At 39.4% G+C, this 19,079-nt stretch overlaps 1 protein-coding gene across 11 annotated transcripts in view; it reads left to right on the top strand.

The window, feature by feature from the left end:
- Positions 1-19,079, top strand: part of DMD (dystrophin) — a 1,302,935-nt gene that overhangs the window by 581,934 nt on the left and 701,922 nt on the right. For 10 of the 11 annotated variants that reach the window (XM_086766697.1, XM_086766715.1, XM_086766672.1 and 7 more), the window contains 4 exons: positions 1,723-1,905; positions 8,682-8,816; positions 9,540-9,689; positions 18,385-18,546. In XM_086766697.1, the coding sequence (XP_086622823.1) occupies positions 1,723-1,905; positions 8,682-8,816; positions 9,540-9,689; positions 18,385-18,546 (630 nt within the window). The remainder of the gene's footprint in view (positions 1-1,722; positions 1,906-8,681; positions 8,817-9,539; positions 9,690-18,384; positions 18,547-19,079) is intronic. The other variant, XM_086766747.1, reaches the window with a different exon arrangement.

Raw genomic sequence — 19,079 nt, forward strand, 5'->3', positions numbered from 1 at the left:
AACTCTTAATTGTCCATAGGGTTTTGCCAGTGTCTGAGATTATCTGACCATGCAACTGATGATCTCTTTCTCTACTGACAGAAATTACTTGATGCTAGTCAGACTACATAGAATATATGAAAATATATGGAATAAGTTTGATTCATTGTAAATGAGACAAATACATCAAAAGTAAATGTCTACTCTAGAGCTACAGATCTTTTTTAGTAATTAAATACCAAAACTCAAATTTATATGTTGCACTGCATAATAACATAGGTTAAATGTGTAGTTTTAGACAACTTCCATGGATTTCCAAGTGAATATTCTGTACTTCCAGCTGAAGTACAGGGATGTTCAAACTGTGACACCTCAACCTATGCAGATAACCAGATCATTTGTCACACATCCCTTCACTGGCTTCTGATGATCCTTTTCCTCAAAGGCTTGCAGCCACCTCTCCTATCACACAACAGGCAAAATCTGGACTAGAACTCTTTCTTTATCCTGCAGCCCATTTCTTCCTATGGCTAGGAAAGAGGAAAGGCAAGGGCAAATTAGTAAGTTCTCTCTGGCAATGACAGCCTGATCTCAATTATTCTTGCTCATGGACTTCCTCAGACTTAGTGAGAAAGAAGGTTGTTGGGAACAAGGTTTCATTTTAATGTCTTGAGGCCAGAAAGTTCTCATTAAATTCCTGTGAAGACCAGTACACCATCACTCTGTCTTCAGTAGTGATATGACTCCAGTCAAAGACATCATCCCGTTGTAACCTGTCAGAGGAAACAATGGTAGGTATAACAAACTTGTATCTTATTAATGAGATGACATAATAAGGGGGAGAATAGCAAAAGGTGGAGGAAGAAAGTTGGGAATCGGATTGATCAGTTGTTGTGGGTAGCTAGGCTAAAATGGGCAAAAGGTGGCAGGTTGGTTATTCCACATCAGTTATATATGATCTGATAATGATTAGTTTTAATTAACCATCCATTGGTGGTTCTGCATCCCTCAGATCTTTGTTTCCTGTGTCTGTCCTCTGTTAAACTTCTCTTCACACGGAAAGTGCTGTTTGGGAGATTGCTCCCTTTTCACCTTGTCCTCTCTTCATGTTAGGTTAATGTTCACTGGTGATGAATAATGACACTGATTTTTCTGTCTCTGTAAAGTGAGGGAATGAGCTTAAAATCAATACTTTGATAAAAGTGTAAAATATACACTGGACAAAAATTATCTTCTCAATTTCTCTTTAAATGGAAGTTATTGTAACGAAGAGGAAAAACAATTTGAAGTATTTTCCTTTTTTTTTTTGTCTTGCTGCTTGTCATTACATCTTTAAATCTAGGTATATAATGGATTTTTTGTTGTTGTTCATGCTTCATAAGGTATTATGGCAAAGATACTTGGAGCATTTCTTGGGAAAAAGGAAGAAAATACTGAAATGTTTCAGTATTCTGAAAGCTCCAGAAAATGAAATAGTTTTTATAAGATGTTAAATTGTATTGAGTATCATGTATTTGCAACAAAATGAAAAAAAACCCCACCATTTTTTGGATGCATTCAAGATGTCTGAGAATTAAATGACTCTTGAGGTTTGGGTTTGTTGTTTTGGGGTTGTTTTTTTTTGGAGGTTGTTGTTTTTCTTTTTCCCTCTGGCAGCATTCTGTCAGAGGAAGTTCTAACAGACTTACTAGAAATCCATTTCTTCCTTAAACTAGGCCTACAACTTTTTTTTTTCTTTTCCAGAGGGCAAAGGAGGAAGCCATGCAGAAAGAAGTGAAAGTGAAGCTTATTACTGATTCTGTGAATAATTTTATAGCAAAGGCTCCACCTTCAGCTCACGAGGCTTTGAAAAAGGAACTTGATGTTCTAATTACAAGTTACCAACGACTCTGCAGCAGACTGAATGGAAAGTGCAAAACTTTGGAGGTTGGATATCTTGTCAGTCATTGTATTTAGCCCTTCTAACTGCAGAAGTAAGGTAGAGAGCTAAGATGTATTATCGTATGGGATCATGAGTAGCGTAAGGCTGTTCTCACTTTATGAGCCATATACAAATACCAAATAGTATTAGCCATCTACCTAAATCTTGTTTAGAGTCATACGCTGGAGAGTTAAATTAAAAGAGAAGCTTCAGCAATGGCTCCTCAGGGTTCTTATCCTTCTTGAGATTAACCCAGGTATCTGACTTCTGTAGCAACCCCGTGACATTGTCTTCACCAGCTCCTCTAGGGTTTTCCCTCCTATGGCTAAGGATTTTGATTAAATGACCTTGAAGCTGGACAGGTGGTGTTATCTCAGCATGGGAACAGCATTTGATCTGCTGGCAAACTGAATATGTCTCATGCATTTTGAGCTGACTCTGCCATTTTGGCAAACTCTTTTACAAATTCTTGCCATAGGAATATTAGCGTATTATACAGTGGTCACAGTGAATTAGGTGTGATTTTTTATTTTTTTTGTGGTGAACTATTTTGCAATAGCTAACTTCATACAAGAAAATTATATATCTAGGTAAAATTTATTTTTTTTTTAATTTCACTGTGGAAAATTAGGTGTGTAATCTAAGCTGGTAATCTGTATTTCCCCTGTTATGTGATAATATCATAGAACAGAATCATAGAATAGTTAGGGTTGGAAAGGAACTTCAAAGGTCTTCTAGTCCAACGCCCCTGCAAGGAGCAGGGACATCCCCGACTAGATCAGATTGCTCAGAGCCTCATCCAGCCTGGCCTTGAACGTTTTCAGGGATGGGGCATCAACCACCTCTCTGGGCAACATGTTCTAGTGTTTTACCACCCTTATTGTGAAAAAAAAAAAAAAAAAAAAAAAAAAAAAAAATTCCTAATATCTAATCTGAATCTATCTCCCTCTATTCTGAAACCATTACCCCTAGTCCTATCACAACAGGGCCTGCTGAAGAGTTTCTCCTCGTCTTTCCTGTAGGCGCCCTTTAGGTACTGAAAGGCTGCCCAGAGCCTCCTCTTCTCCAGGCTGAACAGCCCCAACTCTCTCAGCCTGTCCTCATAGGAGAGGTGCTCCAGCCCTCTCATCATCTTTGCAGGTCTCCTCTGGACTCACTCCAACAGGTCCATGTCCTTCTTATGTTGGGGGCTCCAGAACTGTACACAGTACTCCAGGTGTGGTCTCACCAGAGCAGAGTAGAGGGGGAGAATCACCTCCCTCAACCTGCTGGCCATGCTTCTTTTGATGCAGCCCAGGATGTGGTTGGCTTTCTGGGCTGTAAGTGCACATTGCCTGCTCATGTTGAGCTTCTCGTCCACCAGCTCTCCCAAGTCCTTCTCCTCAGGGCTGCTCTCGATCCGTTCTCTGCCCAGCCTGTATTTGTGCCTGGGATTGCCATGACCCAGATGCAGGACCTTGCACTTGGCCTGGTTGAACTTCATGAGGTTGGCACGGGCCCACCTCTCCAGCCTGTCAAGGTCGCTCTGGATGGCATCCCTCCCCTCCAACACGTCGACCACACCAGCTTGGTGTCGTCGGCAAACTTGCTGAGGGTGCACTCTATCCCACTGTCCATGTCGCCAACAAAGATGTTGAACAGGGCCGGGCCCAGTACCAGCCGCTGAGAAAGGCCACTTGTCACCGTTCTCCACCTAGACATTGAGCCATTAAACACCGTGCTCTTGAGTGCGGCCACCCAGCCAACTCCTTATCCACCAAGTGGTCTTTCTGTCAAACCCATGTCTCTCCAGTTCAGAGAGAAGGATGTCATGCAGGACAGTGTCAAATGCCTTGCACAGGTTCAAGTAGGTGACATTAGGTGCTCGTCCCATGTCCAGTGATGCTGTAACCCAGTCATAGAAGGCCACCAAATTGGTCAGGGACAATTTGCCCTTAGTGAAGCTGTACTGGCTGTCACCAGTCACCTCCTTGCATTCCATGTGTGTTTGCACAGTTTCCAGGAGAATCTGCTTCATGACCTTGCCAGGCACAGAGGTGAGGCTGACTGACCTGTAGTTCCCCAGCTCTTCCTCGTTTCCCTTTTTAAAAATGGGGCTTCTGTTACCCCTTTTCCAGTCATCAGGAACCTCACCAGACTGCCATGACTTCTCAAATACAATGGCCAGCAACTTGGCAGCTTTCTCTGCCAGTTCCTTCAGGATCTGCAGATGTATCTCCTTGGGTCCCATGGACTTGTGTACCTTCAGGTTCCTTAGATGTTCCTGAACCTGCTTTTCTGCTACAGTGGGCAGTTTCTTAATTTTCTCTAAATGCATCTCAATAAAATTATTTTAACTTCTACTGGTAAAAAAAGGAGCAATGAAAAGATGATTTATGGAGAGTTGAAGTGCTTTGCTTGTGTATGAAGTGCCATTTTTATCTGCTTATTTAAGTATCTTCAGGCTCTGTAAAAATAAAATATTAGACAATAATTTAATTCCAGGAGAATAAAAACATCATTTCATTTTACAACAGTATGTTTAGTACTCTAGCACTTAAGTGGTCTATAAATTGCACTAAATGTGGTTTAGAATTAATTTCCATAGAGATTTCAGTAAGATTTCATGGAAGCTGTGTTTTTAGACATTTTATTAATCTGTGCTTTAAGTAAATAATACGCAGTATATATAAGCAACCTAACTACATCTTATAATAAATACATAAACTTCTAACACAAGTCTTTAAAAATACTGAGAATTTATTTATATATTACAAGAAACATTTACACAAAACATATAAAGTGGATAATTCATGAGACAGAAGATTCAAGTTGTGTTTTGCAGAAGTGTTCACTTTTTCATGTTACATTCTGTGGTTTTACTCTGTTTAATCAAATTCGTTTGATGATTGTGTATTATTATTTGGTTGTGTATTATACTTGGTTGTGCGTCAGACACCGAGACAACAGCTCCGGTGCTGGTAGGGTCTGTAGTGGAGCCCCCCAGTGCTGTGCACAGGGTGGATTCCTAAACCGAGGGGACTTCAGGGGGAGCTGGGAGCTTGCAGCTCACATGACAGCTGCTAATGTGACCTGGATGGGACCAGGGGCAAAAGTGGCCAACCTCCCCCCCACACATATAAAAGAAGCCCTTAGGGAGTGCCAGCGACCAGAGTGGGCAAACAAGCCATGGTGCATCAGCAAGGGTGTGGCACAGAGTTTGCGCAGAAGGGCATACAGGAAGGGCACTGAAGCTCTGCCAGCTCAACCAGGGAGCAATGATATCCACTCAGCAGAAAGCCCTGTCCTCTCTAAACTCTGCACCCACCACAAGTGATGGAACTTCCCAGACAGAGCTCCAGTGGGAACACGCTGCCCCCCCAGTGTCTGGGTGCGGGGTGTGTGCCTGGCCCTTATGCCAGTACCAGAGGGCAGCAGTGAGCACACCTGTGGGAGGTGGGCTCAGGCAGAGGAACTCCTCTGCTTAGTGACAGAGCTCCAGGAGGAGGAGAGTAGATTAAGGAGTATCAGGGAGCCCAAGAGAGACACAGATTACTGGGATCACACCTTTCCTTCCCTGAGACAGGCCCAACAGGGAGATAGGACACATGATACAGAGGATTCCCTATCTTCTCTCTGCCTGGCCAAACACAGTGACTTAAGGGATAGGGGTCAATGGTGACACGTTCATACCTGATGCTGCAGATGCATCTCCTCTGTAACTCCCCCACCTTCCCAAGTGCTCTTGCATAATAGGTATGAGGCTTTGCAAGCGGAACTGAACAACGAGGAAGATGGTTCATCTAGCTTGGAGGTGTTGCTGAGGTTAAGTCAGCCTATGCCCTGCATCAAAACTGCTTCCTTAAAGAAAAAAAAAGATGGGTCATGGTCATAGGAGACTCCACAACTGGAGTGCTGCAATGGATGGCTATAAACTCTTCAGAAGGGACAGGCAAGGAAGGAGAGGCGGTGGGGTAGCCCTGTATGTTAGGGAGTGTTTTGATTGTCTAGAGCTTAATGATGGTAAGGATGGGGTTGAGTGTTTATGGATAAGAATCAGGAGGAAGACTAACAAGGCAGATGTCATGTCTGTTAGAGAGAGAGAGAGAGAGAGAGAGAGATAACAAGTCTGTTATAGACAACCCAACCGTGGTGAAGAGGCAGACAAAATAGTCTGTAAGCAACGGGGAGAAGTCTCATGATCACTAGCCCTTGTTCTCATGGGGAACTTCAACTTACCACATGTCTGCTGGAAATACAATACAGCAGGGAGGAAACAGTCTAGGAGGTTCCTGGAATGTGTAGAGAATAACTTCCTGACACAGTTGGTGAGTGAGCCAACTAGGGAAGACACCCCAATGGACCTGTTGTTTGTGAACAGAGAAGGACTTGTGGTTGATGTGATGACTGGAAACTGTCTTGGGCACAGCAATCATGAAATGAGAGTTTTTGATTCTTGGAAAAGTAAGGAGAGAGATTAGCAGAACTGCCACCTTGTACTCCAGGGGGGGCAGACTTTGGCCAGTTTAGGAAACTGGTTGATAGAGTCTCTTGGGAGGCAGTCCTGAAGGACAAAGAAATCCAGTAAGGCTGGATATTCTTCAGAAGGAAATCTTAAAGGTACAGAAGCAGGTCCTCCCGATGTGCTGAAAGACAAGTCAGCAGGGAAGAAGACAAGCCTGGCTGAACAGAGAGCTTTGACTGGAACTCAGAGAAAAAAAAATAAAAGAGAGTTTATAACCTTTGGAAGAAGGGGCAGGCAAGTTAGGAGGACTTACAAGGATGTTGTGAGGTTATGCAGGGAGAAAATTAGAAGGGGCAAAGCCCAACTAGAACTCATTCTGGCTACTCCTGTAAAAGACAATAAAAAATGTTTCTGTAAATACATCAGGAACAAAAAGAGGGAAAAGGAGAATCTCCATCCTTTACTGGATGCAGAGGGAAACACGGTGACAAAGGATGAGAAAAAGGCTGAAGTACTTAATGCCTTCTTTGCCTCAGTCTTTAATAGTAAGACCCTCTGAGCTGGAAGACAGGGACGGGGAGCAGAATGAAGCCCCCATAATCCAAAGGGATATGGTTAGTGACCTGCTACACCACTTAGACACACACAGTCTATGGGGCTGGATGGGATCCATGCAAGGGTACTGAGGGAGCTGGTGGAAGTGCTCATCAAGACACTCTCCATCATTTACCAGCAGTCCTGGCTAACCAGTTGACTGGAGGTTAGCAAACATCCATCTACAAGAAGGGCCAGAAGGAGGATCCAGGGAACTACAGGCCTGTCAGTCTGATCTCAGTGGCAGGGAAGGTTATGGAGCAGATAGATAGTCTAGAGTACCATCGTGCGACACGTACAGGACAATGAGGTGATCGGGCCCAGTCAGCATGGGTTCATGAAAGGCATGTCTTACTTAACTAATCTAAACTCCTCCTATGACCAGGTGACTCACTTAGTGGATGAGGGAAAGGCTATGGATGTTGCCTACCTAGACTTTAGTAAAGCCTTTGACACCATTTCCCACAGCATTCTACTGGAGAAACTAGCTGCTCATGGCTTGGACAGGCATACTCTTCGCTGGGAAAAAAACTGGCTGATGGCAAGGCCCTAAGAGTTGTAGTGAATGGAGTTAAATCTAGTTGGCAGCTGGTCACAAGTGGTGTTCCCGAGGGCTCAGTTTTGGAACTGGTTCTGTTTAATGTCTTTATCAATCATCTAGACAAGGGAATGCACCCTCAGTATGTTTGCCAACACCGACAAGTTGAGTGGGAGTGTTGATGTGCTCGAGGGTAGGAAGGCTCTGCAGAGGGATCTGGAAAGTCTGGATTGATGGGCTGAGGACAATTGTATGAGGTTCCACAAAGCTTCAGTCACAACAATCCCATGCAACACTACAGGCTTGGGGAAGGGTGGCTGGAAAGCTGCCTGGCGGAAAAGGACTTAGGGGTGCTGGTAGACAGCTGTCTGAACATGAGCCAGCAGTGTGCCCAGGTCGCCAAGAAGGCCAACAGCATCCTGGCTTGTATCAGAAATAGTGTGGCCAACAGGAGCAGGGAAGCGATTGTGCCCCTGTACTTGGTACTGGCGAGGTTGCGCCTCAAATACTGTGTTCAGTTTTGGACTCATCGGTACAAGAAAGACATTGAGTTGCTGGAGTGTGTCCAAAGAGCAGCAACGAAGCTGGAAAGGACCTAGAGCACAAGTCTTATGGGGAGCAGCTGAGAGAACTGGGGTTGTTTAGTCTGGAGAAGAGGAGGCTGAGGGGAGACCTCATTGCTCTCTACTACTACCTGAAAGGAGGTTGTAGCAAAGTGGGTGTCGGTTTCTTTTCCCAAGTAACAAGCAGTAGGACGAGATAAAATGGCCTCAAGTTGCATTGGGGGAGTTTTAGATTGGATATTGGGAAAAATTTCTGCAGCTAAAGGGTTGTCCAGCATTACAACAGGCTGCCCAGAGAAGTGGTTGAGTCACAATCCCTGGAGATACTTAAAAGACATATAGATATGGCACTTAGGGACATGGTTTAGCGGTTTACTTGTCAGTGCTAGGTTAACGGTTGGACTTGATGATCTTAAAGGTCTTTTTCAACGAAAATGATTTTATGATTCAGTGTTTCCATGATTCTATTTATTTGGAATATACAAATACTGAGAAAAAAAAATCAATTGTATGGCACCATAACCATCAGATGTCAACCATGTTGTTTTGGGGATGAAGCGTGCAATATATTTAATGTTTTAATAAGTGAAAGTTAGCTGTGAGGTTTTCAGTCTCAGTAAACATTATGTTTTTCTCCATCAGGAGGTATGGGCATGTTGGCGTGAATTATTGTCATATTTGGATGCAGAAAATAAATGGTTAAATGAGGTTGAACTGAAACTCAAGGCAACTGAAAATATCCAAGGAGGTGCAGAAGAGATTTCTGAGTCTCTAGATGTAAGTGCTGACTTAAATTGATAAATTGTAAATCCCATTACATTCAAAACAAACTATGAATCAACATGAGCAAAATATTTGCTAGGTCCTATGTTTTCCCTTCAATCAACAAATGAGGTTTTGAATTTGAATCCACTTAAGTGAAACAGAGTCATTACATGTATTATGCCTGATGTCATAGACAGTTCTTGGTGACAATAGAATACATGTTATTAAAAAACATGGCCTCACGTAAACCGGTCAAAAAAATGTTGAAGACTTCAGAGAGAGCAAACTTTCACCCTAGCACTGCAACTCTGTTTGTTATTACTTACAAACTTTTCAAATTTGTAGAAATTAAGTTAATATTCTTAGTGATTCAAAATACAAAGTGTTACATTGATAATGCATTTTTGCTCTTGAACTTAATCCATTCAGATACTGAAAGAAATTTCTTATTTATAAGTACACAAATACTCTTACCAATCTCACCTGGCAAGTTCACATTTTTAAAATCAAACACCAAATGTACTGCTTAGCAAAAAATGTAATTTTTTTTTGGTAATAAGTAGTATAGAACATTTGTTGTCAAGACATGGGACATAGATATTTTAATCTTTTCCCTCTACTTTTATTGTGCATTAAATGTGAAGTTTCTTACTTACATTTTTAAGGGGAATTGATTGCTCTGTAGAATCTTATTTGCAGAAAGGAAAACAAACTACTTTTTTGACCTTGTTTCAGTCTTTGGAACGTTTAATGAGACATCCTGAAGATAATCGTAATCAGATTCGGGAATTGGCTCAGACTTTAACTGATGGTGGAATCTTGGATGAACTGATCAATGAGAAACTTGAGAAGTTCAATACTCGATGGGAAGAACTTCAACAGGAGGTATATTTAATAATTGATCTGTCCTCTCATTAAACAACTGACAGTCTAGGATCATTACAAAAAAAAAAAAAGAAAAAAAAAGAAAAAAAAAAAAGAAGTTATTTTGTTGGTATAATACCTAAACAGTAAACAAACAAAGACATTTTGCCTCATGGATGCCCAATCCCTAGAAACGTTCAAGGCCAGGCTGGATGTGGCTCTGAGCAACCTGATCTAGTTGGGGATGTCCCTGCTCCTTGCAGGGGGGTTGGACTAGATGACCTTTGAAGGTCCCTTCCAACCCAAACCATTCTATGATTCTATGATTTTAGGAGTTTTCGGTTTTCATAGGTGTGGTGAATTAACTCCAGTAGGTAGCAAAGCACCACATAGCTGCTCACTCATTCCCACATCAAGACTCATGGATGGGGATAAAGACAATTTAATGAGGGAAAAAGCAAGAGATGCAAAACCCATCTCTTGCCACCAGGAGAATGATGCGGAGTCAGTCCCCGAGCAATAGCAATTTTGGAAAAACTCCACCCCCCAACACCCCCTTTTATTGCTGAGCATGACTCTGTGTGGTACAGAATATCTCTAGTCATATTAGGTCTGCTGTCTATGTCCCTTGCCAGCCTCTTGCCCACCCTCAGCCTACTTGCTGGGAGGGGCAGAGTGAGAAAGAGGCAGCCTTGGTACTGTGCAAGCACTGCTTAGCAATAGCTAAAACACCTCTGTATTATCAACACTGTTTTGGTCACTGATCTGAAACACAGCACTATACGGGCTGCTCTGAAGATAATTTAACTGTCCCAGCCATAGCCAGTCCAATAGGTAACCCTAAAGTTCCTATATTGAAGTGACCGTCTAGTGAATTTAATCTTCAATTGCATTTTTAGAGATGCTTCCTCTGACAAAACTCTAATTGAGAAGCAAACAATTTTCCAAATTAAATGTGACAGTAATATTCTCTTACAGATATATTATTTACTAAATGATAAATAAGAGTCTTTGTATCAATAAAAGATTTTATAAAGACACTTCAATATAAAAACATATTTAGCACAAGGAGATTCAAATCTAGCAATATGCTAGATTAACAATCTCTGCCACAGATTCCATGAAGAAAATTTTACTAATTCTTTGACAGATCTGTGGGATCTAGTGGGACAGTATTTTTTTTTTTTTGCTGGTAAATCAATTCAAAAGTGTGATACTTTCTCCTAGTTTCAGCAGGTATGGAGTTACTTTTCCTCTCAGTAGATGAAGTGTTTTGGACCTAAACCACAACATACTTGTACATGAATATTTACTTTTAATACTAGGAGTTTATTTTACTTACAGTTGTGTGTGTATTAATACAAATGGGTATGTATGTGTACAAAGCTGGACTAAGCAGAATTCACTAAATAATTTTAAGATCGCCAAAGGATACATAAGGAAGTAGCTCAACTACTAGTAGTTTACTAATAACAAAGATAGGGGCAAACTCTAAATAAATACAGAACAACCTTATAGGACAGAGTAACAAGGCAGTTAAATTACAGACGTATTCAGTGCAAGTACATGAAAAGATACTCCTGGAGGACTTCTGACTTCCTATATGAAATTGTAACTTTTGAGCTGGCTGTTACTGTTCAGAAGGGAGATCTTGGAGTTATGAAGAGAAATATCAGGAAGATGTCAGCTCAGTACTTGGCAAAGATCAGAAAGGAATTATTAGGGAGAGACCTAGTGAGGTACACAGAGACCCTCTTTATGATTGGAACCAGAACACATTCAAAGAGGAGCTACAAAAATGGTCAAAAGTTATTTGATTTCAATGATATAAACAATGAATAAATTAAGATTTTTGGAAAGCAGCTGTGTTAGAATTATAACAATCCTCAGTGACAATGATAACGTTTTTACTTCTTTCATGGTGCTTGAAATGTATTTGTTCTTGATAACAGTGGATGTAAAAACACTACAATAAAAATTAAGGAAGGGTCTTCAGCTGTTCTGAGCTTAAGCTTGAAGGACGGGGAGGGAGAGAGCCTGGTTTCCCCTGGTAATTACCTGGAGGTGGTTCTGGTGCAGTGCAGGCATTCATGTAGTTCCGTATTGCTGGACAGTGCCATAATGGAAAATTAAATGTATACCTGCTCTTTTTTTTTTCTTTTCTTTTTTTTTTTTTTTTTTTTACATCTAACTTCTATCTGAAAGCAGATGTATTCCCTGGAATTCCGATTCCTCGTATCTGTTATTTTTTTCCTGACTTGGAGGGGAAATCTAGATTTCCTACAGAGGGCTTCCAGTGTGTGAAAACAGGACTTTCAAATAGTCTTGCTGAGTGATGGATGAATACTAGTCTTCACAATAACAGGCATTGAGTCAAAATTTATGCCAGCTGCAGCAGTTAGATATGGAAAGTAAAGCATGAAGATGCTGTGTGAAATTCTTGAGACAATTTGGATAAGTATATAAGAAAAATATATTAGAAATGCATTCACTATTTTCCAATTTCATTTAAATACAGACAAAAACCGGTGGAGAAAGAGGCCCTCGCCCTTCTTTGAAAGCTTGATCTGATATTTAGCAGTCAAATACTAACAGTGAGATCTGTATATTAATATAAGAGCTGTAAAGAAACTATTTCAATCACAAGTGACTCTGTCACGCTGCTTCTTTTCTGTATGTTTTCTACATCAAAATGTTTTCTTAATTTTTGCACTGAAGTCTCACATGCTTTTTTTCGTAGATTCCTGACACTGAATTTTCTGTGCTGTTTGTGTAGCCCTGTTGAAATCCAAACAGCAGGCACTCTCCCTGCATAAAAATGCATTGCAGACACATAACACTATTGTTATAGTGTTCAAGGTCACTTCCACTTCAGATAGAGTAATAGGATATCCTAATGTGGTTAAGTTATTTATTTTTATGTGAATAATTGTGCAGGTAATTACCAAGACAGTAACCTCATGTGGACAGAAACTGATATGTGAAATACTTATTCACTACTAATAGAACAACCAAACTAAACCACTGTCATATGAATGATGCTGCAAGCAATGCTGCAGCATTGCTACTGAGATAGAGATTAATTTTTAAAGGCACGTAATAGCTTTATGGTTGTATGCCTTACCTTCTTTAGTTAACAAAGACTGAGTGTGTTTAGCATGCTTTTGAACATCTGGGGCTGATCGATAAGCACCGTATACCCTGTCTTTAGGACTGATTCACTTACAACTGTATATATTGGATATAAAAAAACACTGTTGCCTGAAGAACTTCAATCTGATATTGCAAGTGGCTATCATCCCCTGTACTGCTGAAAGCGTTTTACATCTTGTCCAGCAAACTTAAAAAATGTCAGCTAGATATTCTTGAGACTATGCTTGCAAAAAAACTGTATAAAATGTATTGTTCAGATGGGGCTTTACTCTAGATTCAATTTTTATTCTTGGGGACTGTCTCTTAATTACTTTTAGGATTCCCCTCAAGGTTACCCTTTTCTTCTTTCAAAGAGCACACATTCATCATATGACACAATTTTCTCTGTTTTGTTCTCCTCTCAAGAGGAGAAAGAATTCTTCATGCCCCATCTCCACATAGTTGCTTTGAAGGCTGCTAAGAGGGCTGCTTTTACAAGCTCTGAGGCACTATCTGTCTGCTGTGCTAACCTGAAGAGATAAAGTCCACCTTGGTATAGTTTGCAGTTTTGTAATAGAACTGATCAAAGATGAATATCACTTTGGAGTTGAAAGGTCAAATATTTGTAGCCATTTACTTTAAAAACATACTGTGAAACATTACTGATATTTGCAGAAAAATTTGTTCTAGCTTGAAGGGTATTAAAAATTCCTGGGCCCAAAATTAATGCTTGGAGTGTTAGAAAAGATGTTTCTACTTTAAGTCAAAACACTAATACACTCTGATTCCAATCAAAAGAAGAGATTAACACATGAAAAATTTGATGCAAAACATACAGAGACATTGTAATGTATCTCAGACACAGCTATTGTAACATCAAGAATTTAGGTCAAATTTTAAAGTAGTTTAAACAAGTTAAGTAGGAAGTTTAAAGTTAAAGTTTTCTAACTTATAACTTTGCCCTGTGGTGAATTTTTCTTAATAATTAGAGAGTATATTCTAATAAAAAAAAAAAAAAGGGGGGGGGGGGGGCAAAAAAAAGAGAGCTAACATATTTCCCTTAACAGACCCCTTTCCATGAGCTGTAACTTATAAGATTAATTAATGAATTCTGCATTATAAATAAACACACACTGTAGTAAAAGTACTAGAATTTTCAGAAAGTTTTGTTCTATTTTTCTTCTACAGCTTAACTACTGAGTATTGCCTCAACAACAAAACTACCTGCTTTTAACTATAAAACTCTAACCAACATCTTACTAACTGTGTGTATTACTAATGCCATTAAATATATGAAATGTATTATTTAAGTGAAAAGTGGCAATGTCTGTATATATAACTTTAGAACATTCAACATCAAAGAGCAAGCTACAGTCATAAGCAACTGTTTGTGCACCTTGAACTTTCCTGGTATTTGATCACCTCTCTGTGCAGCCTTTCTCTTAATATGGCATTTTATGTGGATGATATGCAATGTTACTATTTCCTGCATTTGTCATTGATCTTTTCTAAACAGATTTATGCAATACCCTATAGCATAAAAATTAAATATTATGCTTAATCATAAAAATAACGATGAATCTGTAATAACCTGTAGACACTTTTATAAGAAAAATCATTCTATAAATATCTTTTCCTTTTCTCCTTCGCTCTGATAGTGCCTAACAGCAGATTATTTTTTTTTTATTATTTTCCTTGACAGCTGTCAACATTTCACTGGCTCAGAAATAATTAGAGTTGGTTATTTTCCTGAGATTTCCTATTTAGCAATTAACTCTCAGACACTTCCCTTTAGAGACCAAAGTTTTTGACTTTATTGACTGTGATCTAATAGCAGAGCTAGAGCTTCCTGTTATGTCCTGAGGCCCGTTTATACACTGCAATGTTAAACCGTCTATTTCTTCCCCAGAGGAATAGAAAAACTGTAATATTTCACAGAAAACAAAACAAAATAAAACAAAACCCAGAAAACCTAATCCAAACCAACCAACCAAAGACCAAAACAGAACCCAAAACCCCAGTGCATCATAAATTAAAATATTTTTATATTAAGGATATATACACAGTTTCAACTTTCACATGTCTTTTAAAAATACATATATATAGATTTGCACACACCCAGACATAGGAGTTTTAAGGATAAATGTGAAATTTGGGTTCGCAGATGCAAGAGTGTAGTGTGTCTGCCTGTTTCTGTAAAGCCCTCTAATATTTAGTTCCATCGGTAACTCTCTTTTCTACAGAAATGAGAGGAAGAAGCCTCCTCCATATTGTGGCATTTCCATTCATTGAACTGATAAGTGTTCTGCGATGCCAGTGATAGTGTCAGGGACCTACTTAGTGAGCAGGATGAAGTTTTTGAGTCAGCTGTTGTGTACTGGAGAAATAGCTTACATTTTCATACATGCCTTTGAGTGTATTGTACCTTCTATAAGATTACTGTGAAGACACTTTTGTGGCATTTGTTGTGTGAATTAAACAGAGTCAGGGAAGAGGCTTGACTTTAGGTGAGGATGCAGGACAAGATCTGTTCCTAGGAGGCAATATAGCAACGTGCCTTGTTTGGGTCAAGGCATTCAGCTGGTTAAATAGTAGTGTTACTTACCCACAAGGCCAAAGGGTAGGCCCTTAACTATTTTGGCCTCTATGTCTGGCTGCTTATCAACATATTGAATGTAGTTATATTTTTTCCAGTTGCATCTTAATTTTGCCACACAACAATACATAGACCAAAAAATTCAAGCAGCACCAATTTATGCCTGAGAAAATAATCACAACTGTGCAAGTGCCATTTCCCGGTGTTCAGCTGTGTGGTTCTGCTCCCGCTGTCAAAATAGTTCCTCTCTTGTACCGCTGCATTCACATCTTGGCCTGATATTATCTTTTCGTTCGTATGAACTGTTCATGGTTTTTGGAAAAGATATCCTTTCACCTCACTTGGAAGATACAAATGGTAACACACATTCTCATCCTGTAATCAAATTCTATCTGAGGACAATGAAAGGGGAATGTTTTGTCTCTACGTGTGTGTGTGCATACTTTGCATTGCAAAGATCAGAAGCATGCATATACATTTATCTGACTTCATATTTGTTTGAAATCGAGCTTTTGTAGTCATTCAGACTCAGGCTAGGTTTTGTTGTAGTTCTTTCTTAACTTTATCTGCTTTAAAATCTGATGAATGAGTTTGGGAGTGTTTTTATTTTCTGGTTGTATTTGAGAACAAGATTTTGATATACATAGTTTCTGCTGATATCAGCACAGAGATGACAACTTTTCAACCACTACATATTTGTCATACAATTTTAAGACTTTGTCTGAGCTTCCATGCAGTGTTAACTACTTCATGGCATGCATGCAGGCTGCTTCTGAGGCTGGCAGCAAATTTATCTATACTTAAGCAAGTGCCCAACTGCACCTAGTAGTTAGCATGAATCAGCATTTAGCAAAGGTTTGAAGCTTCAAGTATTGCTATAGAAGTAGTTTTTCAGAAGAATTTAGCACCAAATTTGTGTCCAGTATATTGAATCCTCCAGAATTAACTTATTTCAATGGCTAATAAGAAAGGAACTTTCTTGGTGTCTTATTTTAAATGGTGAGCTTTTCTGATGATCAAAACACCACAGCCCTCAGTATGAATGGACTATGCACGCAGATTAGCCCTACCAGTTGGCCAAAGAGATCAGTAAAGGCAGAGAGGTTTTCTTCCATGCTTCCACGAGGATACCCTTTCCCATGGGCCTTAGAAACCTACTTACCCTGTTTTCTGACTTAATATGTCTTTCAGTCTACTGTATAGCGATACAGATGGAAAGGTAGAAAGTGACTGTAACTTAGCCAGGCTTACAAATTAGTAACAAGGAGTGCCAAGGTAAATGGAAGCTGTGGGTTTTAACCCCACTGCTTTTAACAGGCTGAGACCATTGCAATATAAAATCTCAAATCAGAGGAAGGTAAAAGTCATTTAAGTAGCAAGCCTTAGTAGCATACTGGGAAGTTACACTGTTTTAGTGGTTTGCGTGGTGGAGTAGTAATACCTGAGTGGCTCAGGTGCTTCCATTAATACTGACAGCGTGGGTCCGATATTTAAAGCTGCTCAGCTCCACAGAAAGTTCCTGAAACTGGCAGTGATACAAGATTATCTGATCAGCTATTTTGAAATAGCACAAAGCAGCTTACAAACACAAATATAGTAAATACTGGTTGGATCCCTATCCTTTAGCTAAGTCAAACAGCTAGCAAGAATGCTCACAAAAAAAAAATAATATTTTTCATTTGTTAAATGTGAAGATCTATAAGAATCTTAGCTCCATGAAGAAGGTACAGATATATCAAGAATTCTCACTGAATTGCTGAGAGATATTTTTGTTCAATGCAAGAGTTTTGTAATAGCTATGAAATCAAATTAAAGAACAGCTGGCTTACCAAAGAGGAAAAGTGTGATTTGACTTGAAAAATGGCAGGACACCTAGCAATGTTATTTAAAGGTTGCTTGCTTTCTCCCTCCTTTGATTTGTATCAAAGAAAGTTAATCATTTTATTATGTGGTCTGCAGTGTGGCTGGGCTTGTACAGAGAAAAACTGCATTGCATTTGAGATTGTTGGTAGTTACTCTATGCTTTGTATAAAGGAGAAACTCTGCTGGGCAGAAACTGTAGTCTAAGTAAAATATGAGACAGCAGGTGAACCAAATGACAGATGGAAGAAAGTACCATGTTCTTTATTACCTACTAATTATAATAGTAAACTGTTACAAACAGTAGTTAAAGCTAATTAATTTATGTAAGGACAACTTGAAGGAGAATTTGTTGTTCTGATTTGGTAAGCCATAAAGAGAACCCCTTTGAAAGGAAAGCATCCTTCTCAAAAAAAGGGTCATATAGAAAGTGATGATAGGCAATGCACTGTGGCACTGATGGTGGTGTAGAAGCAAGAGTCAACTTTCTAGATTTAAAGAGACTGTGGTTAGAGTGATAGTAGATTGGGCAAGTCCACAGACAAGACAAGACATGGATCTGTCACGCTTTTTTTTTTTTTTTTTTTTTTTTTTCTCTCCCCAGAGTGGGTATTGCCTCTGTTCCAGACGGCTATTTTTACTTCATATAAGAGAGCTCCTTCTTAAGAGAGTCTTTATCCCTCTCACTTACTGAAGTGGATTGTCTCTGATGGGATTGTGATGACAGTAACCCTATTCTCAGTAAACAAAATCTCTTGAACTATATAATAAGATCAGGAGGACCGGTATGCCCCAGAATGAAAGACTGCACTATCAGGATGGTTTTATTATGCTGCTTTGCCAACTTCCACTCTGTATAGAAATCCTCAATACATGCATTTTTTTTCAGGGTTCCGAATTTTTTAGAGCTTGTCTATGCAGTCTGGGGTTTCGTTTGCTTGTTTCTTACTAAAAGGAACTGAATGTGTGGCAAAAAGATGCGCAACTTATCATACAAAAAGGTGGATGAGCACTAGTCAGGAGTACTGTTTTTGATTATTAGCCTGCATTTAAAAGGAGAAAAAAAAGGAAAAAATGTATTATATGCATTATTATTGTGAGTATTAATAACATTGTTATTGTTTTTAGGCTGTGAGAAGACAAAAGAATCTTGAACAGAGTATTCAGTCTGCCCAGGAGACTGACAAAACCCTCCGCTTAATCCAAGAGTCTCTTGCTGTTATTGACAAACAGCTAACAGCCTACATTGCAGACAGAGTTGATGCAGCACAGGTCCCTCAGGAAGCACAGGTAAGTTATATACAGGTTGAACTGATGTGCTTACTGTGTGCTTACTGGTTTTCTCAATCAACCAAAGAGTGTTGTCCCTGAGCCTGATATTAATAATGGGGATTTGCAACGTGATCAGTATGAAAGTGCAAGTAAATTTTAGGTAGGATTACTTTGAGAAGTTCAAGATAATTTTCTAGCAAAGTCATATTTTCCCTTCTGTTTCATGTTATATACCTGTCCAGAAGATGTGAAGAACTATAAATGTCATAGAAGACTATGCAGTCACTTTAAAATTACAAAGATAAACCATGTAACTCTTTAAAATCCAGTTCCCACCCCAGAAAGAAGGAAGTCATCCTCTTCATTACTTTCATATGGCTCTTTTACAAAGTTAATTGTGTGGGATTGTTACTTAAATTATTGAAACACAGAGAACGTTGTTAATTAGTTTATGATGTGCACATAAATGTAATTATATTTCAATTTTTACAGCTCAAGTACGTTTATCAGAAACAGCTTTTCCCATTCCTTAGAAATGGTTTATTGAGCCT

Source organism: Chlamydotis macqueenii, chromosome 1 (assembly GCF_036417535.1).
Source record: "Chlamydotis macqueenii isolate bChlMac1 chromosome 1, bChlMac1.mat, whole genome shotgun sequence".
Taxonomy (NCBI): domain Eukaryota; kingdom Metazoa; phylum Chordata; class Aves; order Otidiformes; family Otididae; genus Chlamydotis; species Chlamydotis macqueenii.